Source organism: Zingiber officinale, chromosome 2A (assembly GCF_018446385.1).
Source record: "Zingiber officinale cultivar Zhangliang chromosome 2A, Zo_v1.1, whole genome shotgun sequence".
NCBI classification, from domain to species: domain Eukaryota; kingdom Viridiplantae; phylum Streptophyta; class Magnoliopsida; order Zingiberales; family Zingiberaceae; genus Zingiber; species Zingiber officinale.
The window spans coordinates 12,993,127-13,020,860 of NC_055988.1; the positions used below are offsets into that span (position 1 = coordinate 12,993,127).

At 37.7% G+C, this 27,734-nt stretch overlaps 2 protein-coding genes across 2 annotated transcripts; one reads left to right on the forward strand and one right to left on the reverse strand.

Annotated features, from left to right (window-relative positions):
• Positions 1–2,382: 2,382 nt before the first annotated feature.
• On the reverse strand, positions 2,383–4,297 carry LOC122040754 (cytochrome P450 71A1-like). The gene is made up of 3 exons (XM_042600181.1): positions 3,782–4,297; positions 3,153–3,701; positions 2,383–3,043 (listed from the first exon to the last, which is right to left on the reverse strand). Exons 1-3 carry the CDS (start codon positions 4,202–4,204, stop codon positions 2,441–2,443), a joined length of 1,575 nt encoding a protein of 524 aa, XP_042456115.1. The 5' UTR covers positions 4,205–4,297; the 3' UTR covers positions 2,383–2,440.
• A 6,076-nt stretch (positions 4,298–10,373) lies between these two features.
• LOC122044412 (UPF0047 protein YjbQ-like) lies at positions 10,374–11,199 on the forward strand. The gene is made up of 4 exons (XM_042604895.1): positions 10,374–10,458; positions 10,690–10,750; positions 10,850–10,944; positions 11,047–11,199. The coding sequence occupies exons 1-4, from the start codon at positions 10,384–10,386 to the stop codon at positions 11,086–11,088; spliced, it is 273 nt and encodes a 90-aa protein (XP_042460829.1). The 5' UTR covers positions 10,374–10,383; the 3' UTR covers positions 11,089–11,199.
• The last annotated feature ends 16,535 nt before the right edge of the window (positions 11,200–27,734 follow it).

The window sequence follows — 27,734 nt, forward strand, 5'->3', positions numbered from 1 at the left end:
CAGTGTCATCTTCTCCGACATGCGATCTACTCTCTAAAACACAGGTAATCCTCTTCCCTCTCCTCTCCTCTCCCTCTCCACCCATCTTCGATCACGACCACGGTCTCTCGTCGAGGTTGTGAGGCCGACCACAACCTATGCAAGCTCTGGCTGCGGAGTCTCGCCCAACCGTGAGTTTGGCCAGTTGCAAGCTAGGCCACAGTCTTAGCCCTGGCCGTAAGCAAGGCCGCGACCTCAGCCCTAGCCACGAACTTGGCCGTCCTCAGCTTGGCAGGCCGTGGGCTTGGTCGTGGCCTCACCTAGCCCTTGCTGCGAGCTTGGCTCGGACCGCAAGCTCAGCCCCGGGCTCAAAGATTGTTGAATTGGTCAGGGGTCAGGTGGGTGTGAAACTCCGGTATTCGATTATTGTTTATGCACACTTGTATTTGATTGTTGACTTCATAATGTTGGAATGTGCATGATTCTCTATTTGGTGTTGTGTGTGTAGGCTTTGGTGTGCATTTTCTTTGAAGACAATCTAGTTTCTTTATGCACCGACTTTAGGTATATCGATCATGAATGGCTATTTATTAATAGTATTATGTTTTAATGATTTAATTAAGCTTAAGTTTAAACTATATGCATATTTAGTTTTACACATTTGCTGATTCTTAGGTGTCGATTCTGCTGACTTTTTGCGGAGATAGAATGCTCAGCAGATGGAATTCGGCTCGTCCATTTGCTACGAAGTCTGCTTATTTCTACTTGGTGCATTGATACTCTTTTTTTTCATTTCCTTGTGGGTCTTGGGGAGCTACAAGACCATATTTCATAATTAAGATAATTTCGAAATCTATTTTAAAAAATACCTCTATCTGGCATTTCCATTGTGGGAAGTCTCCCTCGAACTTCAACGGATAAATGCTCAGTCCGACCATCGTCTTTGTACTTCAGTTGGCGATTATCCCTTCTCAAGTGGTTGGATTCTGATACCACTCATTGGTTTAGCGGGGTTGGCAAGAGGGGGTGAATTGCCTGTATAATAAAAACAAACCTTTCCTAATCTCTCGACTCAAATTAGTCGCAATCGCACAATTATAACACCTTAATTGAACAACTATAAAATAAATTAACAACTTAAAGGAAAGAGACAAAAAGAGTTACTTGGTTACAACCTAGGTGGTTGTTAATCCAAGACAAATAAAAGTAAAAAAAAAATCTCCTTCATTGAATGCTCATAAAGTTACTAGGAAATTAATAAGACTATTTCCTAGGTTAGGGGATCTTTTTATAGCCCCTGAAAAACTCTATCAATAGCTTGAAGGCGCCTCCAAAGAGGTCCAAGGCGCCCTCCATCGGATAAGTTTTATCCGCTGTGGATAAAACTCTATCGCGACTAACAACTATCTGAAGGTGCCTTCAAAGGCTAGAAAACATCTTCTTACTGTTCATCGAAGGTGCCTTCCAAGCCATGAAATGTGTCTTTCAAGAGGCATTGAAGGCGCCTTCTAGTCCATGGAAGGTGCCTTCCACAGGGCAACTTAGATCAATAACTGATTGCTTCGCATGAGTGATTCTCTGGCTAACCGGAGTTGAGTTCACCCGAACCCAACTCTAACCTTCTTCTCGAATAGCCTTCCTCCCCGGCTTCTCGTCTCTTGGACCGCCGCACATGTCCTTCTCATCCGCCGGTGTACTCTTCTGCAGCATTTTGTCCTTCGGATGCACCGAATCCGTCGACTCCTTTCTTGTGTCATTCTTCTCGCTAATTACGTCTTCTGCTCGACTTCTTGTGTTCCTAAACTCCTGCACATTTAGACACAAGGATCAAATACAACAGGACCTAACTGAACTTGGTTGATCACATCAAAATAACCACAAGGTACTAATACTATTTATCAACTGCAGTCGTTTGACTCGCCTTTGACCCACCAAGTCTTCCCGCCAGTTGTCAAGTCCACAAACTCAACTGGATTTCGACTGATTGTCAGGTCCCACAGATCCAATCGAACTTCCTGCTAAATATCAGGTCCCACAAATCTATTTAGACTTCGCATAAGTTATCGAGTCCTATGAACCTAACTAAATTTTATCCTAATATTAAGTCTTTCAGACCAATTAATTCCGACCCACTTGATAAAATAATTAGATGATAAATACTCTAATTTTAATTAATTTATTATTTATTAAAATTTAAGTTAATTATTTTTTTTCGGGAAAGTTATTATTCGGAAAAAGGTATGCTGACTCTCACTTCACTAACTCTCAAAATCTCACTGAAGCATCGGAGAAGATTTGTCGGGACATGACCAACACTCTCTGACCATACGTTGATCTTGGACACAGAAAATTTTCTACCTGATACAGAGAACACAAGGAGTGTTCGACTATCAACGCTTAAAATTTTATAAAAGACAAACTCCATTGCCATTATTCTTCTAATTTCGAACTACATAGATACTTAGAAGCAAGGTGTTGCAACAAGTTGTAGGCCACTCTTTTTGCGCATTGTGATCCCAAAAACTTCGCTCATGTCCATCTCCGCACCTTCGAGCAGTTTCCACTCAAACTTATGCACGAGGGTAGCAAGTCCAAGCTCGATGACGGCGATAGCAAACCCAATTCCGGGACAAATTCTCCTTCCGGCACCAAAAGGAGTCAGCTCAAAATGCTGCCCTCGATAGTCGATGTCATTGTCGAGGAACCTCTCCGGTTCGAACTCCTCGACTGTCTCACCCCATGAGATCGAGTCTCGTCCGATGGCCCAGACGTTTATGAAGACCCAAGTGTCCTTGGGGATGTGGTACCCTCCGACGGTGGTGTCACGAAGCGATTGTCTCGGGACCAATAACGGCCCTGGTGGATGGAGGCGCATGGCTTCCTTGACGACTGCACGTAGGTAGTCCATTTGAGTTAAGTCTTCCTCGGAGATGTTTGATTTTGATCCAACTACTTGTCGCACCTCGTGTTGCAATTTCTTCATGACACGTGGATTGCTGACTAACTCCGCCATCGCCCACTCGATAACAATATGTGTCGAGTCCATTCCAGCCGCGTACATATCCTGCCCAAAACAATATGTTAACTAATATATTAAAAAAAATTGATTTTTATCCAAAACTAATTATCTTTTATTTTTTAAAAAAACTGATAAAATTGATGGTCAAACTCACCATGATCATTGACTTGATGGTGTCCCTCGTCATCAATCGCTTCATTTCGTCGTCCCCGTCCTTCTGCAGCGACAGCAACACCTCGACGAAGCTCTCCGCCGTCTCCTTCGGCTCCTCACCGTCATGATCCCCTTCTCCGGCTGCGGCGCACTTCCTCTCGTTATCCTCAATTATCTGCTCCATAATCTCATCGACTCGGCCCACCATCTTCCTCACTCGGCCGCTGATCATCATCCTTCTCAGGCACGGCAGCAGCGGAAAGCAGTCGCAGACGTGGAGCGTCCCCATGGCGACGGACACGTCCCCCATGATCTCGTCGATGTAGTCTCCCCACGCGGCGTGCCTCGAGATCTCCCCGAGCGTCACCCGCCCGATCACGTGCTTGGCGAGAGTGTTCAGCACGCGGGTCATGTCGATGGCGCGGCCCGGTGCGGAGGCGCAGGCTCCGGCGATGTCCTCCACCATGGATGCCACCTCTTCCTCGCGGACGTGTCGAAAGGCGCGCACCATCTTGGCACTGAGCAGGTGGAGGAGGCTCACCTTCTTGGCCTGCTGGCGCAGAATCAGAGATCGAGATCGAGGGATTATAAATTAGATTGAAAATGAACAACAATAATTTCACGCCTGACCTGGCGCCAGTGGTCCCCATAGGGAGCGAAGGCCACATCACGGCCGTTGCGGGTGAACATGTTGGGGACGGTGAGCGACGGTCGGCTAGCGAAGACGTGGTCCTGGTGCTTCATGACCTCGCGGGCCATGTCTGCCGATGACACCACGAGAGCGGGGACTTGGCCGAGTCGGAGAAGCATGAGCGGGCCGTGGCGCGTCGACATGGCTCGGAGAGAGCGGTGGGGGAGCGAGCCGAGCTGGTGGAGGTTTCCGATGAGGGGGAGCCGCGAGGGGGAAGGTGGCTGCACCAACTTGGGCTTCTTGGCGGAGGAGTGCCAGAGGTATTGAAAGAGAGTAACCGGGAGCATGATGATGACGACAACCATGAAAAAGAGATGGAGGAAGAGAGGGCGGGTGAGTAAGTTCAGGAGAAGAAGATCCATGGCTTCCGGTGCTGTCCGAGTGCAGTTCGGCCGGAGTGGTGCATAGCGCCGTTATATAGGGGGCGGAAAGAAGGATGAATGGAGTTCGGCAGCTGAAGTTAGAGGACCGTCGTTATTGTTCGCTTGTGACGCCCGCATGCATGCGCTGCTAATCCCGTCTAAATCATATTATATATATATATATATATATATATATATATATATACCCACGTGGATTAGAATATTGGGTGGTCTAATTTGTGTGTTTTTTATTTTTTATTTTTTGAAAAATATGTGTTTTTGGAAAATGATGTTTTGTTTGTATTTTTAATGTCTGTTTTTTAAAAATTTAATTAGTATTTTTTAGAAAAATAGAGAAGGATAAAAAATTATTTTTTGTTTTCTAAAAAATATGTATTTTCTAAAAATTAAAAATGAAAAACGTGTAAATTAAACAGTGATCACTATATGAAACTTCGCGTTTGCAGCATGTTTTCATTTAAGAATGTGTTAAATTTCCCTTATATGAAACTAAAATTTTCCAGCATGAATATTATATGAAACTTCGCGTTTAAGAATATAAATTATCTCGTAAGCTTGAGTTTCAAGAATGAAATATTTATATTTGTGATCGTGCCAATTAGTTTCGGACAGGATTATGATGTACGTAGTTTTATTTACATTTAAGAATGTCTGGTGCTTATATTTGACTTAAGGTTAATGTGATGAATGTTATAAGAAAAAAAATTATGATTTTTTTAATAAAATTTTGTTATGATTTTATATAATTTAATTTTATAATGAATTTTTATAATAGAATTCTGTTGTGATTTTTTATAATAAAATTCTATTATAATTTTACCGGGTCTAAGGTTTATGTATTATTTATAGGGATCATTATAAATCTATTGTACAACAACAATCACAAAAATTATTAGAAGTGATTCTCTTGTATAGAGAAAATTATAATAAAGTTTCAGCCGTTTGTATGGAGTAGGCGCGTCACTGAACCACGATAACTCTTCTTCTTTCTCTTCTTCTCCTCCTTTCTCATGTTTGCTCTCCTTTTGTGTGCGTGTGTGTCTTATTGCTCCACGCGATCTCTTTTCTCTCTTCCTCTTCTTCCGCACGTTAGAGGTTGAGAGGTGTTGTCCCCTCTTTGTATAACAATTGGTATCAAACCTACAGTTTTTTGACGGATTTCTTCAACATGTCGGGGACGACTTTTGTGAAATTTGATATGATGAAGTTTGACAGAACCGGAAACTTCAGATTATGGAAGAGAAGAGTCAAAGACTTGTTGGTACAACAAGGCATGGTGAAGGCGCTAGGAGAAAGGAAATCGAAAAGCATGGAGAGATCAAGATTGGGAAGAACTTCAGGCAAAGGCAATGACAACAATCAGGGTTTATCTTACGGATGATGTGATGTACCATGTCATGGATATGGACTCATTAATAGCAGTTTGACAAAAACTAGAAAGTAAGTACATGACAAAGTCATTGACAAACAAAATATATCTTAAGTAAAAATTATTCGGGCTGAAGATGTCAGAGGGAACTAATCTGAGCCAGCACATCAACGTATTCAATCAGATTGTAAGTGATCTGAAGCAGGTTGATGTGAAGATCGAAGATGAAGACAAAGTGTTGATGTTGTTGAATTCTCTATCTTCATCTTCTACGTACGAGAATTTGGTTACTATTTTGATGTGGGGAATGGAAACTTTCAAATTGGAGGAGGTCACAGGTACATTGCTAGGTTTTCACCAAAGAAAGAAAACAAGCGATGAAGTTTCTCAGGGAGAAGGACTTATGGTAAATAACAATCAAGAGCGTGGTAAGAGAAAATCTCGACATGGATCAAGCAACAACAACAAGGCTTGTTCTATATCGAAAATAAGAAGGTGATCACGTGCTACAAGTGTGGAGGCAAAGTTCATATTAAGAGATATTGCCCAGAAATAAAGAAACATGTTGCAAGAACAAAGGTAGTTTGACAAACTCTGCAAATATAGTTGAAAAGAAAAATTCAGAGAGCGATGATGGAGATATGCTATCAGTTATATCGAGTTCAGAGCAATTGACGGATGCATGAATCTTAGACTCTGCATGCTCATATCACATGACTCCAAACAAGGAGTGGTTTAACATCTATAGGGCAGTGCATTCCGGTTTAGTGTTGATGGGAAACAATGTGTCATGCAAAGTTATCAGCATAGGGAATGTCAGAATCAAGACACTACAAGAATTTTTGCATTCAACAACACCCAATAGACAACGCTTTTTAATAAAAACGTTGTCGTTCTTTGTTTTACAACGCTTTTAGTGAAAAGCGTTGTCTATGGTATTTACTTTTTACTAAAGACAACGGTTTTTAATGAAGTGTTGTCTTTAGTGTTGTTGTTTATGGTCAAAGACAACATTTTTTTAAAAAACGTTTTTTAAAGTGTTGTGTATGTTTCCCCTAAACTCACTTAAAATAAATTCGCAGCCCTCGCTTTGCTAAACTCTAAACCCTCAACGCGCGCGCGCCTTCTCCTCACCACTCCTCTCCACGAGTTCTCCTCTCCACGAGTGCCTTCTCCTCTCCTTCTCCTCTCCACGAGCGCCTTCTCCTCTCCTTGCCGCGTGATCTCCTCTGAACCCTAATCTCGACCCAAACTCCTCACGCAAAACTCCTCACGCCGGCCCAACTCCTCCAAGTCGAGAGAGATGGGATCAGTTATGGTGTAGTAAAGGGATCGCACGGGGGGACGAGCGTGGTCTACCTTTTTGTGCTGGCCCCATTTTCGATTTTGTAACCTATCTATCATAAATAATTTTGTACCGTGCAGGCCTTCCTGCTAGGGTTTTGCACAGGGCAGAGACTTCCATCCCAATTCGTAAACTAAGCCAAGGTAAACCTCTCAACCATTTCCTTCTCTTCAACACCCTTCTTGCTGATCTGGTTGGTCAATTTTTGACAGAAAGTAATGTTAGAAAGCAGTAGTTACTTACCTCTGTTCGTTGTTATATTAGGTCGGCAAAGGGTCCTGCTTTCATTGTAGAGAGAATAGAGCTGCTGGATCTTGGAGTTGACCAGAGTTTTAATGTTCCAACGATCTCATCTGGTTGGCTAGCTGGTTCTGGTTGGGGGTAACATCTAACAAGTGCTGTTCTCATCGTTGCCTTTCATTTCATTTTTCCTTTGTTGGAATTAACAACAAAAGAACGAACTTTCTTTCTTTCTTTCTTTTTTCCAATAATGAAGTTTTATCTTGTTGTTAAAATCTTATCAATTTAGTTTGCAGATTACAATTTTTGCATGCGATTTTCTACATGGGCAAATATAATGCTTTAGTGTATAATTACATATCGGATTTAATTAGACTTCCAAAATTATGTCCTGCTTAAAAATGATCTGTTTTTCAGCATAATCTTTGTGATTTCTTGCGCATTTGAACCTAACTTAGGATTATATTTAATGCTTCATATATACCTTTATTCTTGGTTGGTACTAGGAATTTTTACTATTCAATTTTACATTTTGTTATTCTTTTAAGCAATAAAATTTACTCTTTTAGCTAGTGGCACAAACATTTAAAGCATGCACATGCTCAATAAGCATCAATCTAGCCACACAACCTGTCATACTCCATGCCTATCCTTTCTCTATATTGTAATATTCCCCTCATTCAGGGTCAGGGGCATAGGTATACTCATTAATCAAGCTCGGTTAATAAGCTTGCTTCTAACATGATAAAATAAGGAGCTAATTTAAACCAGAGTGTGATCCCCTTAAGCTAATTTGTAGTGCCTTCTTTCCTCCTGTAAGTATTTTTAAAATATATTTCCTCTAAGAACCCTCTAATTGATTCACATTAAATTATTTCACATTTGTTATTTGATTTTTCTTTGTTGTAGGGGACTGAATTATGTGATGATAATGACATCAATAGAGCTATTATGTGGAAGAAAGGACGCGCCAACAAAGGAGGAGAGTTTGAAGGTGAAGATTTGGTGAACACAGTACACAAGATTGTAAGTAAATTTTCATGTTCTTCTGATAATGACTTCAATATATCTTCTAGTTTTCGAGAGTAAAGTTGCATGCATGCATACCCTTTGCGTGAGGAAGCCAAGGCAAGCAGTGCAATGAGGAGTTTAACAGCCATTCCTTGCATAGCTTGAATTCTCAGTACTAGAGCATGTATTGAGGAAGTAAATGGTGAATGAATGCATTGAGAGCTTAGAGGTGACGAGTTTATATAGAACAGATGTGGATTTACTAGGTATCTAGGTTTGAAATGTTCTTACTTGGAGAAGAGATCAAGTCGAAAAGTCTATTACATGCAGTGGTTTCCTTTTGTGCAATCAATTAATGGTGAATGCATTGAGAACTTAGAGGTGATAGCTAGAGTTTCTATAGAACAGATGCAGATAAATCAACCAGGTTTGAAACGTTCTTGGCAGTAAGCAATTTGTAAGCTTCAGTAACCCAAGGGCCAGTAAAGTTGTTCCCCAGACCACTGCTCTGAAGCTTCTATTATGTTTTCCCACTTGATTGGTGACAAATAAAGCTCCTTGTCTCCTTGAGCATTCTCTTTGTGCTGTTTTAGTTTGAATTAAAGCATAAGATTCATGAATCGGAACTTGAGAGGTTGGGAACAACTTTACTTTTGATTATTCTTTCCTGCAACTCCGGACAATTAGCTTCAATTATGTGGTTGGTCAATGATCTTAATATTTGGTAATATTTGGTCTTTGATGCTCACGACAGAGTTCCAACGCTGCATGATTACCTTGTTCAAGCAGATTGCTCGCTGCCTCAGTAGCTCGCATTTTCAGGTTTGTTTCATCATTGATATTCCTTCTTTTTAGTGTTCTATATTAAAAGGAAATACTAACTGTCGATGAGATTGTTATCCTCTTGCTTGAACATGAACCAAAGTATATAAATTTGACCTTTTGATCTGAAAGTATAAAAAAAAGTTAATTGGATACTAGTTTTTTATTTTTTTTTTGCAGTTGCATTTGTTGTATTTTCATATGTTTCTCAGTGAACTTCTAAACAATTCTTTTTTCATTAATTTATTAAGGCTTATTATAAGTTTCAGTTTGATGGTGCAAATTGTTTTCTTTTGTAATCCATCTGTTTCTTCTTTGGTTTAGGAAAGTTGAAGTGAATCCCTTGATTTGGAGGAGCTGTCAGGATTAGTACCATGGATTGGCTTGGGCAATCTCAATATTTGCGTCAAACTGTCTTTTGGCCTTCCCTATCATCTGCAGTATCTGAGGTATACTATGCACATTTACCGTGAATTTTCCTTATTGAGCTTGGGCTAGTGACGGTTACGAATGTATTTTATTTCAAGAACCGTATAAGCAAGTGTTCGTGCATCTAGTTTTATAACAATGCACTTCGTATCTTTGATCTAAAAAGCTTCTGAAACAAGTCATCTTCTCCAAGCATGCCCTGGTCAACATGCTAGTCACCTACTGGAGTCATTTCCTCGATGGCATGGATGAATACCTGAAATCCATCCTCTACTCCACCATTCTGTGCCACTCCTCAAGCCGAAACAACTGCAAAGGTAGAGTCAACATCAAGTATTACATTGTACCTGGCTACAAGAAGACCGGGGCCGCAAAATCCAATAAATTAAGACAGGTCAAACATCAAGTAGCATTTTGTAACTTATTCCTCTTAGGTTATATGCTTGGTTAATATATATGCTTAGAACTTGTAAAGACAGGTCAAACATTAATATGCTTGGTTAATATATCCATCTACCGCACTCCCGCTTTTTCCTCTAAATATGATTTTCATTTAGCACAGAACTAATGCCAATTTTTTTATTTTGATGCAGTGTTTAAAGAGCTTGAGTAGAAGTTGGCCCTAAAGAAAACTTGTCAGTTACGATATAAACACACTTACGGTATGAATTACATGTATATATAACATTGACATATTATTTAGTACGAGATTTACATGTATGAAAGTTTTCATACAAAATTTCTTGATTGCCTACAACCCCAGGTGTGCTGATGACAAGTTGAAGAAGATGGCTCTAAGAGTGATAGCTGAAAGCCTTTCAGAAGAAGAGATTGCTGGACTTAAAGAAGCAATTCCATGCGATCCCCCGTTTGAGATCCCAGAAGGGCCCTCGTACACTTGTCGTGGCCGCCGCCGGCATTTCTACTGCTGTCTCTGAGGCCATGGCCGCCAAGTGGGCACAGAAGACCGTCGTCGTCCCTGCTCAGAGGCGCGGATGCCATCTCATCACCCCCAAGGTTCAATCGCCCCCAAATCTGTCTCTTTTTCTTCCGATCATTTCTTGATTTTATCTCCCTTATTAATCAGTAAAAAGCAATTTTTTTCCTGTTGTGTTTGGAAAATGATCCACTGGTCAATCGATAGATGCGTTTGGTTGTACTTGATCTCTTATATTTCTTACTGATGGACGCTCGATGTATAGGAAAATGTGATGAAACATAACTCGTATGCTTCTGGTGTTGTGCCAGATTGTTGAAGAGATACAACAAGATTTGTCGGGCTTCAAATGCGGCCTTGCTCATCTTTTCCGTGAGTTTTCGTTGACTGCGATTACAATTTTATTAAAAACAAATTGTCCGTTGCATTTTGCTGCTGTTCTTCTGATCAGAAGGTTAAATACTTGTTCAGTGCAGCATACAAGTGCTTCTCTCACCATAAATGAGAATTATGACTCTGATGTTCAGAGCGACACTGAAACATTTCTGAATCGGATTGTGCCAGAGGTGATATTCATAGATCCCTTTAGTGATTACTGCAAAATATAGAATTGGATTTTTTTTTTTTTGACGATTTACTTATGATTCATCCTTTGCTTATTGTGTTAGGGTCGATCTGCACCGTGGAAGCACACATTGGAAGGTGAGTAAACGTGAAAATTGCAGCCTCCCAATTTCATTAACACCCAATACTGAAATAGCCTTCTTTCATCTCTGGCAATTGCCAGAAAAATCAGTATCAGCTGATAAAGCAGTTACGATTTATTGAACTGCTGTGCTGATCTTGGCATTAAATATTGTAGAAGAGCTTATGATTGCCATTCCCTATGTATAATTCTTCTAATCAAGCGACCATCCTTCTCGAATAATAGCAGCAAGACTATTAATCATGCTTTATCTTTCTGTTTCAATAAGACAGGAATGGTTCTTCTCTTCTTTAAGGAAAGCACACAATTGATTTCTCTCCATTTTGAGGAAGCATAGAAACTTGTTCTATTATGTAGCACTTCACACTATTACCTTGTAACTTTTGATCATTTTGTTTCAATGTGATGTATAGGTTGCTCTCTACTGGATATGGATCCTTTAAGATTAAGTCCAGCAATCTTAAAGAAGAGTCAATGATGAGGTTTTGTAAAACTTGTGTGTTTGAAAAATTATTGTCATGAAGTTAAGGATAACTTGTATGATACAAAATTAATTAGTGGATCAATATGTATACATTTTGTTTGTATAATATAAAGTTTTATTTATTTGTTAAATAGTCTTATTATAAAAATGATTGTGGTTGTGGATATTCAATTATATGTAAATTTTGAGTATTTTTTATAATTTTTGCTATTTAATTAAGAAAAACACTATTTTTTATAAATTTAAAAAGACAACGTTTTTAAGTAATAAAAGACAACGCTTAAAAAACAATGTCTTTGAGACCAACCACAACGCTTTTAAAGCGTTGTCTTTGATATGTGCATTTTTACAACAACATCTATAACAACGCTTTTTAAGAACGAAAAGACAACGCTTAAAAAGCGTTGTCTTTGTGACCAACCACAACGCTTTTAAAGCGTTGTCTTTGATATGACTTTCTACAACACCATCTACAACATCACTTTTTAAGTACATACGACAACGCCAAAAAAGCGTTGTTGTTTAGCTTTTTTCTTGTAGTGAGATGTTTGATGGTGTGATTAGAACCCTATATGATGTCAGATATATAACAGAGCTAAGGAAGAACTTGATCTCATTAGGCACATTGAATGGTATTGGTTGCAATTACAAATCAGTGAGCGGGGTGAAGAAGGTCAACAAGGGAGCTTTGACGGTAATGAAATGACAAAAGGTAGTAGGAAACATTTACAAGTTAATAGGGACTACAGTTGTAGGTGGAGTCGCCTCGGTGGAGTCTGAATTAGACAGTACTTGTTGGATGGGGGGGGGTGAATATCGATTCGAAAAATAACGAGTGTAAGCGCGGCGGAATTAAAAACAATAGACAAATGAACACGGTGTTTTTACTTCGTTCGGAGCCTGTGACGACTCCTACTCGAAGGCCCGTACTCCGTGAGTACTTTCGTTGGGCAATTTACTAGCAATTCGAAATAATAATTACAAAGACAGTACAAGAGATGCTAATAAAAAGTAAAACAAAGCTATACCGACAGAAGGAAAACTACAAGGACAAGAGCGCGTTGTCGGAGCTTCGTTAGCGTCGTTGGAGCGCAGAGCAGCAGAGCAAGCAATCTAAGAGTTCTGAATTGATATTGAAGCTCCACCCCTGGGGCTTCTTTTATATGTTGCTTCGGGCGCCTGGATCCCTTCCGGGCGCCCTGGTGCGACGTGGCAAGTCTAATCAACGAACTCCACGTGACGACGACTCGGCATGGATAATATTTGCTTCCGGGCGCCCGGACCTCCTATTTCCAGAAACTCCTTCTCCTGCAAAATAGAGTTAGTCCGAGACAAATATATATATCCTGTAAAACAGATTGTTAGCACAATTAAAATTCAATAAAGTAATATGATTTAATAGAAAAGAGTATGACTTAGATTCCGTCTTTCCGAGATCGGAATCTAGTCACGATCTCGACTTAGATATCCGAAATAGATCTAAGCCGGATTGACGCCTAATGTTCCCTTCCCGGGAATGCGTCCTCGCAGTCACTCCCCTCCAGTGACTTACATTACTTACCTGCCAGACGTCCGGTCAGCCCGTCGACCCGTTTGGACTTCGTGCCAGCTATCCGGTCAGTCCGTCGACCTAGCTGGACTTCGTGCCTAAGCATCCGGTCAACCCATCGACCCGCTTGGATTTCGTGCCAGCTATCCGGTCAGCCCGTCGACCTGTCTGGACTTCTCCTGCACACTCGATCAAAGTGTTTAGACAACAACAAACTAACTTAACCTGATTTGTCATTCATCAAAATCTGAGTTAGACCGTTAGTGCTACCTGCACCAACAATCTTCCCCTTTTTGATGGAATGACAACCTGGTTAAGTTAGTGAAACAGATGCAAGAAAAAAAAAGTAAAAACGAGTAAATGGTTTTAAGTTATGTTTTGTGTTTTCAAATTGGTTTAGCTAACTTAGCTAACTTAACCACTAACTTAACCACCTAACCCTCCCCCTTTGTCATTCAACAAAAGAACTAATGTCAAGTAAGCATAAATACAGACTTCAGACAAAGTAGAAAATAATGTCAAATTAACCTAGGGGAGTTTAAAATTAAAAGATAGTTTTACCTTTTATTTCTTAAATCCTTGAAAAAAAAACTAAGTCTTGAAAAATAGCTGATTTATAACTTAGTAACTTTGAAAAATTTTTAAGTTTGCAAACATCACTTTAAAAAAATAATTTTCAACACTAAGTTTTTGCAAATCAAATTATCAAAATTAAGTTAAACCTAATTTTTTAGAACTAGATTCAGGATAATTTTCAAAGTGAAGTTAAACATTAAGAAAAATGATTTTGAACTTTACTTTTAGTTTTCAAAGGAGTTTGGTAAAACTAATTTTGGTAAAGTAAGATCACATTTTTAAAATAATTTTTAAAATGAAGGAGTTTTCAAAATAATTTTGTAAAATTCTTTTTCCAAAATCAAAATTTCAAAGTTCAAAAGTACTAGTTTCAAAACCATGGTTTAAAATACTTGAAAAGTTCAGTTTTCAAAGATTAAATAAAAAGGATAAAAAATTTGTGATTTAAAACAAACAATTTTGAGTTGATTTTAAAAAAAAAATTTCATAATTTTAAACAAATTGATTTTGAAGATTGATTTTAAACTTTGATTTTCAAAATTAAGTTTAAAATTCAATTTGAAAAACTGAATTAGTTTTATTTCTCCCCCTGAACCTGACATTAAATCAAATGTCTAACCAGTTAGTTACTGACTGACTATCAAAAGATAGCAGCTTTCACTTGGTTAGTCAAGTTAAGTTCAAACTTAACTTGATTAATGTATATTTTGTATTTAACGCCCAGACTTATATCGATGCACTGAAATAAGCATCTTAAGTCTTAGGCAAGTGGCCTATGCATCTCACCCCTTTCTATGTTCGTCAAACACAAGCAAGGTAAGCCTAGGGTTTTGGTGAGATGCTCAAAAACTAGTCCTATGGGTACATGCTTTCTAAGGATTTTGAACTAGTGTAAGGCTAAAAGTATTCTTAAAAATCTAAAAAATAGGAAAGTTTTGAAAATGAACATGTTTAACCTATAATTTGAGAACAATCATTTTTGAAAATATTTTTGAAATTTTGAAAATCCTAGTCTATTAGGCACATTCCTAGTTTTCTACGCAAATTACTAAATTCACTTTCAGGGAGTGGTTTGGTGAATATGTCAGCTAGGTTTGACTTGGACTCAATGTATTTGAGCTCAATGTCACCCTTAGTAACATGATCCCTGATAAAGTGGTGCCTAATTTCGATGTGTTTGGTTCTTGAATGATGCACTGGATTTTTTGTTAAATTGATCGAGCTAATATTGCCAATTAAAACTTTTACATTTGTGATTTTTAAGTTGAAATCTTTTAAGGTGTGCATCATCCATAATAATTGGGCTACACATTCTCCTATGGCTATATATTCTGACTCAGTTGTAGATAGTACAACACAGTGTTGCTTTCTACTAAACCAGCTAACAAGTGATGGGCCTAGTAGTTGACATCCACCACTTGTGCTTTTGCTGTCTAATTTGCACCTAGCATAATCTGAGTCATAATACCCTATTAATTCAAAGTTATTGGTCCTAGGATACCAAATTCATACATTTGTTGTTCCCTTAAGATATCTAAAAATTCTTTTGACTTGAGTCAAATGGGATTCTTTAGCACAGGTTTGGTATCTAGCACACATACTAACTGCAAATAAAATATCAGGTCGGCTTGCAGTTAATTAGTAAAGTAGACTACCTATTGCACTCCTATAATACTTTAGATCAACTGGTTTTCCATTTGGGTCATTGTCTAAGATTCTGTTTACTACCATGGGTGTTTTAATTTCTTTTGTATTTTCCATTCCGAATTTTTTAAGTAATTCTTTAGTGTATTTGTGTTGATGAATGTAATTTCCTTCATATGTTTGTTTGATTTGTAATCCTAGGAAATAGGTCAATTTTCCTACTAAGCTCATTTCAAATTCTTGTTCCATTAGGTTAATAAATTCTTCTAAAAAGTCTGAGTTAGTTGAACCAAATATTATATCATCTACATATATTTGTGCTATAAATATGTCGTTATTTAGTAATTTAACAAACAAGGTTGGGTCAATTTGACCTTGGTTGAATCCTTTGGATGTTAAGTAAGATGTTAGCCTTTCATACCATGCCTTGGGTGCTTGTTTAAGTCCATATAATGCTTTCTTTAACTTAAAGACATAATCAGGGTGTTCTAGATTTTCAAATCCAGGAGGCTGACCTACATAAACTTCTTCTTTTATTAGTCCATTGAGAAAAGCTGACTTAACATCCATTTGATATAGTTTGAATCCCTTATGGGCTGCATAACTTAGTAACATTCTAATGGATTCTAATCTGGCTACTGGGGCATAGGTCTCATCGTAGTCAAGTCCTTCAACTTGACTGAACCCTTTGGCAACTAGCCTAGCCTTATTCGTAGTAATTTCCCCAGTTTCACTTAATTTGTCTCTAAATACCCATTTTGTTTCTATTATTTTCTTATCTTTAGGTGGTGGTACTAGATCCCAAACTTCATTACGCTCAAATTGAGCTAGTTCTTCTTGCATAGCGATGATCCAATCTGGATCAAGTAGGGATTCAGCTACAGTTTTGGGTTCAATTTTTGAAATCGGGGAAATTTGACTTAGGTTCCTAAAGGATGATCTGGTCTGAACCCTTAGGTCTGGGTCACCAATTATTTGATCAGTTGGATGGTTAGGGTTGACTCTTATAGTTCTAGGGGTTGATTTTCTTGAGTGTATCTTCCTCATAGTCTAGGGATTGATTGGTTTCTTCAGAATTATTATTTTCAATAGGTTGAAGTTGAGTTTGTCCTTGGGTTTCTTCAAATTTTACATTTGTGGTTTCCTCGATTTTTAACGTAATTTTATTATATATTCTGTAACCCCTACTGTTTAGAGAATATCCTACAAAAATTTCATTTTCTACTTTAGAGGTAAATTTTCCTAAGTGTTCTCTAGTATTTAAGATGAAGGCTGGACACCCAAATACTTTAAAATATTTTATGTTGGGTTGTTTGTTATAAAATATTTCAAAGAAGGTTTTATTATGTTTTTTATTTAATGTTGTTCTATTTTGCACATAGCAGGTTGTATTAACAGCTTCTGCTCAAAAATATTTAGGTAAGTTATATTCATTTAACATAGTTCTAGAGGCTTCCAGTAAGGTTTTATTTTTTCTTTCTACAATTCCATTTTGTTGGGGGGTTTCAGGACACGAAAATTCGTGATGGTAGCCATTTTCAAGACAGAATTTGTTAAAATTATGATTTTTAAATTCTCCCCCGTTGTCACTCCTAATTCTTTTAATTTTAAGATTTTTTTCATTTTCAATTTGTTTGCAAAAGTTTGTAAAGATTTCAAAAGTTTCGTCTTTATGTTTTAAGAATTTTACCCAAGTAAACCTAGAATAATCATCTATTATTACTAAACAATATAAGTTTCCATTTATGGATTTGACTCCATGGGAGTAAAAAAGGTCTAAATGTAGAAGTTCTAATATTGAGTTGGTTTATGGCTGATTGGTTGGTTTGTGAGTGGATTTTGTTTGTTTACCTTGTTGACAAGCATTACATATGGTTGAATCTAGATTAGGTAATTTTGGTAAGCCTCTCACTAGTCCATTTAATTTGCTTATATTTCTAAAGTTGGTGTGAGACATTCTCCTATGTCATAACCAAGTTTCTTCTTTTTGTGTTAAATAACACTTAATTGAAGAAGTGGTTAAGTTGATAGCATAGATGTTGTCTTTTCTAAAACCTTTTAGGCTTATAGTAGGATTATCTAGGTGTTTGATTAAACACTCTGTGGATAGAAATTTAACCTTATACCTAGTATCACACAATTGACTTATACTCAGGAGATTGTATTTAAAATTCTCGACAAGTAGAACATTTGTAATTATGAAATCTATTTTAAATTCAATATTACCTATACCAATTATCTTGAGTTTGATGTTGTTTCCAAAGGCAACTGTTCTTAAGCTTTTGTAAGTGAGCTGAGTGAACTTGGGGTGATCTCCAGTCATGTGTTTGGAGCAACCACTGTCCAAAATCCACTTGGTTTCCTACAATAAGTAGGAATTAAGGTTAGTCTTTTAAGATTTTTTTTTTATTTTTTTTATTTAAAAAAATAATTTTTAAAGTTAAATTTTAAAATAATTTTTAAAGTTAAAATAAATAAATTTTAAAGTTACATTTTAAAATAATTTTTAAAGTTAAAATTTTTGAAGTTAAATTTTTTAAAATAAAATTTTAAAGTTAAATTTTTAAAATAATTTTTAAAGTTATATTTTTAAAATTTTAATTTTAAAATAAACTTTTAAAGTTAAATTTTAAAATAATTTTTTAAGTTAAAATTTAAAATAATTTTTAAAGTTAATTTAATTTTTTAAAATATTTTTTTTAAAGTTAATTTAATAATTTTTAAAGTTAAAAATAAATTAATCGTAATTCATTTTAGTTATTTAATTCGAAATTTGATTAATTTAAAATTTAACTTAACTAATTTAATTCGAAATTTAATTTAATTAACTTAATTCGAAATTTAATTTAATTAATTTAATTCAAAATTTAATTTTGATCCTTAGTCATCTCACCTGATCTAAGTTTTCAATCAGGAAATCCTATAATTTTGTGAGATGAATTAGATTTAATTATAGAGTTTGGTTTAACTTGTGTTAGATTCAGGTTTAGCTTTGGTCTCAACAAATAGGCATTCTTCGGATAAACTTCTAAGCTTGGTGAGTCACTTGGACGTCATTAGAAGTAACCAACCTTTCAAGGTTTTTCGAATAGTCCTATCCACGGAGCTTAGTACTAAACCTTGGTCTAACTAGTTAGGATCCATTTAAAGGTAGCTTCGGTCGGTTCCACTTGGCCAAATGCAACAGATTGAAGTCATATCTTTCTAGACATGCGATGCCCAAGCTTCCCCAACGTACTATCATCAAAAAATTTCACCAGTACCATGATTCAAGTTAAACTGGGTCCCTTTTTAACTAATCCTAATTACCCTGCCGGGTTAATTTATTTGGGTTACCCTATCGGGTAAGTTAGTTTTGGAGGTGCCAGCTATTCTGGAGCCTCCCCCTGAATTATTAGCCTTTAATTTAAATTTTCGTTTTAGGTTTGTGTCTATTTCTTTTATAGTTATAATTAACTTGGTGATAATTTATATTTTGTTGAGTTTTAAAATGTTTAAATTTTAAATTTTTTGATTTAGGTTTGTATTTTGGTTTTTGATTTGGTTTATTCGAGTTTATATAATATATTTTTTCTTTAGGTATATAATATTGATTAAGTCCTACTTGCGTGGTCAAACACGCTTTCGAAACTCAAGCTTGATTAGTTGATTTGTATTGGGTTATTAATGATTTAAATGTTTTATTTGAGTTCGACTTGTATCCGAGTCCGGTTTTATTATAACACGCCTTTTGATTATTCAGGATTAAGTCTAGATTTTTTGATCTTGTAGTGAATTTTTCTAGCATTTCTTTTAACTTATTAATTTCTTATTTTAATGATGAATTCTCCTCAAGTGTTAGATCTTAAGTTGGATTTGAATTTTTGATTTGTTCCTTGAGGTCTTGATTTTCCTCAAGGAGTGGTTTGTTTTCATTTTCTATTTTAACCAATTTACTATTTAAGCAGGAAATAATTTTAAAAAAAAATTTGTTTAAATTGAAATATACCTCATCCGGGCCTTCGAAAACGAGTACGGACTCGTGGCTCGATTCGGGTTCGGACCCGTCTTCCGATTCATCTCCTGATTCGTCTTCCGTTTCAGCTTCGCGGGCCATCAGCGCGAGGTGGTTCTGGTGCTTCTGCTCTTCTACCTCCGATTCGTCCGAGGAGGAGTCGTCCCACGTTGCTTTGAGGGCCTTCTTTTTTGTCGGCTTCGGTTTGTCGAGCTTCAGTCTTGGGCATTCGTTCGTGTAGTGCCCCTTTTTGTTGCATCCGAAGCTAGTCACGTTCTTTTGTTCCGCGGGAGAACTGATCTTTTGAAGGTCCTTCTTGCTGAAGCTCCTTTTTCTCCTGGTGAACATTTTTCTTACCAAGTTCACCAGGTATTCTTCGTCTTCAGAATCTTGATCGGAATCTTCTTCAAATTCAGACTTGCTCTTCTTTTCTTTGGAGGAGCTTGCAAATAAAACAAGACATTTCTCGGCTCCAGCATTAGTTTGTTCATGCAGTTCTTGTTGGTGCAGGAAGCATCTGACGATCGAACCTAAGTTTTGATAATGGCAAAGGGATTCAAAGTTAAGATTCTCTGTTATCTAACATGTTGAATGAGTGTTTCAGGAAAGTCCTAACTGCGGTTAGGCAGAGAAAAATCCTAAGGGGGGGAACCTTAGGTCCTAGGGGGTGGTAACCCTAGGTGAAGGAAAATCCTAAGGGGAGGTAACCTTAGGTCCTAGGGGGTGGTAACCCTAGGTGAAGGAAAATCCTAAGGGGAGGTAACCTTAGGTCCTAGGGGATGGTAACCCTAGGTGAAGGAAAATCCTAAGGGGGGGTAACCTTAGGTCCTAGGGGGCGGTAACCCTAGGTGGAGGAAAACCCTAAGGGGCGGCAAGCTTAGGTCCTAGGGGGTGGTAACCCTAGGTAGAGAAAAACCCTAGGGGGCGGTAACCCTAGGTCCTAGGGGGTGGTAACCCTAGGCGGAAAGCCTAGTTGGTCTGGAGGACCGGACTGGCATAAGGTAAATCTCCTGAGTGGAGTAGGTGAGGACGCGTTCCCCTAGAGGGAACAGTAGGCGTCGGGTCGACCTAGGGTTTCCGGTCGGAAATTCGAAATCAGACCCGGACAGTCCGGAGACTGTCATAATTTCATATTCACACTATTATTTTGTGTTAACTTTGTGTTGCAGGTATTTTTGGATTAACATACTTGCAGGTACCAAAAACACAAAGAAGAACTCGGATGAACAGTGTCCGAGGCGCCTCCATGAGGCTTGGAGGCGCCTCGGGTGCAAAACCTGAAGCTGGCTGCAAAGTGGAGCTGGAGGCGCCTTCAAAGGGATTGAAGGCGCCTTGGACCATTGAAGGCGCCTTGGAGCTTGATGAAGGCGCCTTCAGGTTGGGATAAGCAACAGTCAACGGAGGTTATCACAGCGCAGGAACAGGGATAAGTTTTGGGGTTCAAGGCGCCTTGACTGGCACTGGAGGCGCCTTGAATGCCCAATAAAAGGGCATCTCGACCAGCAGCTTGAATCATCGTCTTCCAAGTGAACTGTCTGCTACAAGCTGCCTACGAGACGATCCCGAAGTGCTGTAACGACACCCCGACAACCTGGAGCTTCAGATTTAGTCTTTTGTTGTCGGTATAATCTTTTTACTGCTTTGAATTGTAATTACTTTGTAATAGTTTTTACGAGCTTATAGTTGTTGCCCACGGAAAGCGATCAAGGATCGCGGGCCTTCGAGTAGGAGTCGCCTTAGGCTCCGAACGAAGTAAATTCCTCTGTGTTTGTGTGTTTGCTTTTTTATTCCGCTGCGTCTTAATTACTCGAGTGTTTTACAAATCGAACGATTTAGCCACGAGTGCTATTCACCCCCCCTCTAGCACGTCTCGATCCAACAATTGGTATCAGAGCGGGGTCGCTTCGAATAGGTGAAACCACCATTCAAGCATTTCTTTTGTGGCTTTTTCGTCTATTTAGGCTAAAAATAAAACCTTACGCCTTTCATTTTTTTCCCTCCAAAATTATTTTTAAAAAATTCATTTTCATCTCTTCACGGTTTATTAGTATTGAAAAAATATTGAATTTGGCAAAATTTGAAATAATATTTTTTAATAATATTTTAATATTATTTTAATATTATTTATTATTTTTTCCCAAAATTCGTGAATTTCTATTTCTATCCTCATACCGCACTACTAATCCAGGATTAAGTCCTGGGACAAGTTTTTTGTTCATTTTTGTGCTAGGTTTTTAAATAGCCTATGAAGATGGAGACAATACCGCAAGCCTACCACTCTTGTCCAGCGAAAATTTTAGTTACTGGAAAGACCAGATGGAGCACCAACTAAAAATACAAGAGGAGATATGGACCATAGTCCAGATCGGACTCATTTCCCCCATCGAAGACGGAGTACCCATCACCTGTGACAAGTGGGATGCACAAATGATAAGAAATTTCGAGACAAATGCAAAAGCAACCTGTATTCTCCTATGCGGGCTGACAAATTCAGACCTTGATCGAGTTGGAAGGTTCAACACTGCTAAGGAGCTTTGGGAGAAACTGCTTAAGCTTCATGAGACTCCTTCAGAAGTTGAACAAGACTGCGAACTCGAAAACGAATCTCCAAAGTCAACCTCCGAACCAGACTCAGAAGAAACAGACCAAACCAATTTCATAACATTAATGGCCAGAGAGGAAATTGCTGAATCTGAATCTGAACTCGAGGTGGCAACAGTCAAGGGGGAGTATCCTGTCATGAATCTGAGAGGTAAGATTGTAAATTCAAAATGCAAATGTCACATAATTTGTTTTAAGTGTAGGGAGATAGGGCACTATAGAAACGAGTGTCCTACTCATAAGACTCGGCCGGTACAATCGAAGGAGAAGGAGAAAACGATCAAAAGAGGAAAGGAACAAATTAAATGCTCTAAATGCAAACAAATGGATCACAGCAAAAGACACAATAATCCAGAGGGAGAAATCAAGGTAAATAAATTTACATTGTATGAAAATCCAGTTTTTACAACACATGATTGCAGTAGTTCAACTAATCCTGCTTATTCTAGTATAAATTTTTCTTCAAAATTAGATACGCATGCTAATAATACCATGATTAAATTTGATTCATATCTAAACAAGAATAACTCAAAATTATTAAGTAAAAATAAGAAATTAACTTTAAGAAAATTAGGAATACAAAATAATATTTTAAAAGATAAAATTGATAAATTAGAGAAGATTGTTAATAATTTAGTCAAATCTCGAAATCTAGACTTGGGTTATAAGTCTAAAGTAAAACTTAAACACTACATACCAAGCAATAATCAAGTACCTTTTATTTACTAAACATAATCTAAATATAACCTAAATCTAATTCATGAATAAATAAATAATTATCTTATCAAATAAAAATTAGAAGGAGGATCCGGAATAGCTGGCACCCCCAACTTAACTACCTGACTTGGTAACCCAACTTAATCTACCCGAAATAGGTAAACAAGAGTAGACTATCCGGCAGGGTAATTAAGGTTAGATAAAATGGGCTAAGTTTAACTTGACCCACGGTACTGGTGAAGTTTTTGGATGATAGTACGTTAGGGAAGCTTGGGCATCGCATGTCTAGGAAGATATGGCTTCGACCTGGTGCATTTGGCCAAGTGGAACTGACCGAAGCTACCTTTAAATGGATCCTAACTAGTTAGACCAAGGTTTAGTATTAAGTTCAATGGGTAGGACTATTTGGAAAACCTCGAAGGCATGGTTACTTTAATGAGTTCCTTGTGACTCACCATAGCCCAGAAGTTTATCCAAAGAATGCCTACTTGTTGAACCCAAAGTTAAATCCGAATCTAACACAAAAGTTAAACTAAACCCTTTAATTGAACCATAATTCATCTCACAAAAATTATAGGATTCCCTGATTGAAAATTTAGATCGGGTGAGATGACTAAGGAATAGAAATTCATAATTAAAATTAATTCTAATTCAAAATTAAATTCATAATTATAATTAACTCAAATTCAAATTAAATTCATAATTAATATTATTTATTTTTTAAAAAAACTTAATTATTTTAAAAATTCTTTCAAAATCATTTTAAAAATCTTTTAAAACTTCATTTCAAAATTATTTGAAAAATCTTTCAAAATCATTTTAAAAATCTTTCAAAATCATTTTAAAAATCTTTTAAAACTTCATTTCAAAATTATTTGAAAAATCTTATAAAATTATTTTCAAAATCTTTTCAAAATTATTTTAAAAATCTTTTAAACTTAATTTCAAAATTATTTTTCAAAATTATTTTAAAAATCTTTTAAAACTTCATTTCAAAATTATTTGAAAAATCTTTCAAAATCTTTTCAAAATTATTTTCAAAAATCATTTAAAAAATTATTTCAAAAATACTTTTAAAAATCATTTCAAAAATCCTTTTAAAATTCATTTCAAAATTCTTTTAAAAAACCCTTTTCAAAATTATTTCAAAAATCATTTTAAAAATTATTTCAAAAATACTTTTAAAAATCATTTCAAAAATTCTTTTAAAATTCATTTCAAAATTATTTCAAAAATTCTTTTAAAAATCCTTTTCAAAATTATTTCAAAAATCCTTTTAAAAAACATTTCAAAATTCTTTGAAAAATACTTGAAAAACTAGTTTCAAAATCCTTTGAAAAATACTTGAAAAACTAGTTTCAAAATTCTTTGAAAAATATTTGAAAAACTAGTTTCAAAATTCTTTGAAAAATACTTGAAAAACTTATTTAAAAAATCCTTTGAAAAATACTTGAAAAACTAGTTTCAAAATCCTCTGAAAAATACTTGGAAAACTTATTCAAAATCCTTTGAAAAATATTTGGAAAACCTATTCAAAAATCTTTGAAAAATCTTCGGAAAACTAATTTCAAAATCCTTTGAAAAATACTTGAAAAACTAACTTGAAAATCTTGCTCCCCTAAATTTACGAGACTTACAAGAATATGGAATTAGCCCTGAAGGAAATGGAGATTTGAAGCTTGAGCATGCTCATACTTTAGGACTCTGATACCTGAACAAAACAAACTGGATAACTTAAAATCTATTTAACCTCATGCTTGGACTTAAAGACCAACTAAAATAAATAACCTAAATCAAACAATTTGGCTCCAAAATTAAAAAAAAAAAAAAAAATCTAGCTAAGTTTTCCTAACTTTAGTTAGGTATGTCTTTCTAAATACAACTAAGTCTCAAAAGTGGCTAAAGGCATCATTCGAAATCATCCATATATTAGCCTTTTAAACTTAGGTGAAAAAATATTCCGTTTAACTAAGTTTCACAAGCCTTCTTCTTCCTTCTCTCAAAAAGATTATTTTCTTAAAATCTTAAAACTTGCTTTCAACTGATTTTTGATATATGGCAAAGGGGGAGAGTAAAAGAAAATTCAAAGAATTAAAGAAAATTGAAAGAAATTCAAATTTTAAAAAGTGAGCTTTTATTAAGGGGGAGTCTTTATATTAAGGGGGAGCTCTGCACTTAATTTAGCTCTGCACTTAACTATCATTATGCTTGTATTTTCATGCTTAGCTTTTAATGGCATTATTTTCTTAACTTTGAATTTTTGTTGCCATAATCAAAAAGGGGGAGATTGTTGGTGCAAGAAGCATCTGACGATCGAACCTAAGTTTTGATAATGGCAAAGGGATTCAAAGTTAAGATTCTCTGTTATCTAACATGTTGAATGAGTGTTTCAGGAAAGTCCTAACTACGGTTAGGCAGGGAAAAATCCTAAGGGGGGTAACCTTAGGTCCTAGGGGGTGGTAACCCTAGGTGAAGGAAAATCCTAAAGGGAGGTAACCTTAGGTCCTAGGGGGTGGTAACCCTAGGTGAAGGAAAATCCTAAGGGGAGGTAACCTTAGGTCCTAGGGGGTGGTAACCCTAGGTGGAGGAAAACCCTAAGGGGCGGCAACCTTAGGTCCTAGGGGGTGGTAACCCTAGGTAGAGAAAAACCCTAGGGGGCGGTAACCCTAGGTCCTAGGGGGTGGTAACCCTAGGCGGAAAGCCCAGTTGGTCTGGAGGACCGGACTGGCATAAGGTAAATCTCCTGAGTGGAGTAGGTGAGGACGCGTTCCCCTAGAGGGAACAGTAGGCGTCGGGTCGACCTAGGGTTTCCGGTCGGAAATTCGAAATCAGACCCGGACAGTCCGGAGACTGTCATAATTTCATATTCACACTATTATTTTGTGTTAACTTTGTGTTGCAGGTATTTTTGGATTAACATACTTGCAGGTACCAAAAACACAAAGAAGAACTCGGATGAAAAGTGTCCGAGGCGCCTCCATGAGGCTTGGAGGCGCCTCGGGTGCAAAACCTGAAGCTGGCTGCAAAGTGGAGCTGGAGGCGCCTTCATAGGGATTGAAGGCGCCTTGGACCATTGAAGGCGCCTTGGAGCTTGATGAAGGCGCCTTCAGGTTGGGATAAGCAACAGTCAGCGGAGGTTATCACAGCGCAGGAACAGGGATAAGTTTTGGGGTTCAAGGCGCCTTGACTGGCACTGGAGGCGCCTTGAACGCCCAATAAAAGGACATCTCGACCAGCAGCTTGAATCATCGTCTTCCAAGTGAACTGTCTGCTACAAGCTGCCTACGAGACGATCCCGAAGTGCTGTAACGACACCCCGACAACCTGGAGCTTCAGATTTAGTCTTTTGTTGTCGGTATAATCTTTTTACTGCTTTGAATTGTAATTACTTTGTAATAGTTTTTACGAGCTTATAGTTGTTGCCCACGGAAAGCGATCAAGGATCGCGGGCCTTCGAGTAGGAGTCGCCTTAGGCTCCGAACGAAGTAAATTCCTCTGTGTTTGTGTGTTTGCTTTTTTATTCCGCTGCGTCTTAATTACTCGAGTGTTTTACAAATCGAACGATTTAGCCACGAGTGCTATTCACCCCCCCCTCTAGCACGTCTCGATCCAACAGTTCTAACTCACAAAAAAGCTCGTCTAACTTTAATTTAGATAAATTTTTGAAAATTTTGTAGGTATCTACAATCAATGCCCACAAACTATTACGTGGAAAAGCATTTAGTGCGTACCTTATTAAGTCTCTGTTTTCCATCTGGTGGCCTATCGCGTGGAGTCCGTTGAGGATGTCCTTGATACTTGCGTGCAGTTGACTTGTCGTTTCCCCTTCTGCATTTTTATATTAAATATTTTATTAAAACTAAGTCTATTTTTGTTACCTTTGCGTCGCTCGTTCCTTCGTGCAGCTCGATCAGTTTGTCCCATAATTCTTTAGCGTTCTGATGCGGTCCGACCTGGTTCAGCTCTTCTCGTGTTAGACCGCAGTGTAGCGTGTTGATTGCTTTGTTTTCCGTCGACGCCTTTTTCCTCATGTCCGGAGTCCACTGTTCCGGGTCTAGTGGATTTCTGGAGTTGTCGACTAGAGCTCAGTAGGCCTTTATGACGCTGAACCATTGATCGTAGTCCGTCTTTAGGTACACCTCCATTCTTTTCTTCCAATACGAGAAGTCATCCCCGTTGAATAGGGGAGGACGTACTGTGCTGAAGCCTTCTAGTTGAGACATCCTGCACACAAGTAAACGACAAAAAAATAAATATCCCAAGACTTGGTCTTGGATTAGCAGTGCGGGAAAAAATAATAGAAGTATCTAAATTGGTGTTGCACCAATTTAGATTTAATTGCAACGAAAAAAATTTCCAAAACAGGTAATAATACCAGATTGGAATTAAGCGTAAAACTGAAAACCTAAAATTAAAAGTTAATATTTCACCCCCTGTCTGATTGGTGGTTGCACCAAATCAGAGCGGTACCTGCTCTGATACCACTTGTTGGATCGTGAGAATTCGATAGAGAGGGGGGGGGGGGGATATCGATTCAAAAAATAACGAGTGTAAGCGCGGCGGAATTAAAAACAATAGACAAATGAACATGGTGTTGTTACTTCGTTCGGAGCCTGTGACGACTCCTACTCGAAGGTCCGTACTCCGTGAGTACTTTCGGTGGGCAATGTACTAGCAATTTGAAATAATAATTACAAAGATAGTACAAGAGATGCTAATGAAAAGTAAAACAAAGCTATACCGACAGAAGGAAAACTACAAGGACAAGAGCGCGTTGTCGGAGCTTCGTTAGCGTCGTTGGAGCGCAGAGCAGCAGAGCAAGCAATCTAAGAGTTCTGAATTGATATTGAAGCTCCACCCCTGGGCCTTCTTTTATATGCTGCTCCGGGTGCCTGGATCCCTTCCGGGCGCCCTGGTGCGACGTGGCAAGTCTAATCAGCGAACTCCACGTGGCGACGACTCGGCATGGATAATATTTGCTTCCGGGCGCCCGGATCCCTTCCGAGCGCCCAGACCTCCTATTTCCAGAAACTCCTTCTCCTGTAAAATAGAGTTAGTCCGAGACAAATATATATATCCTGTAAA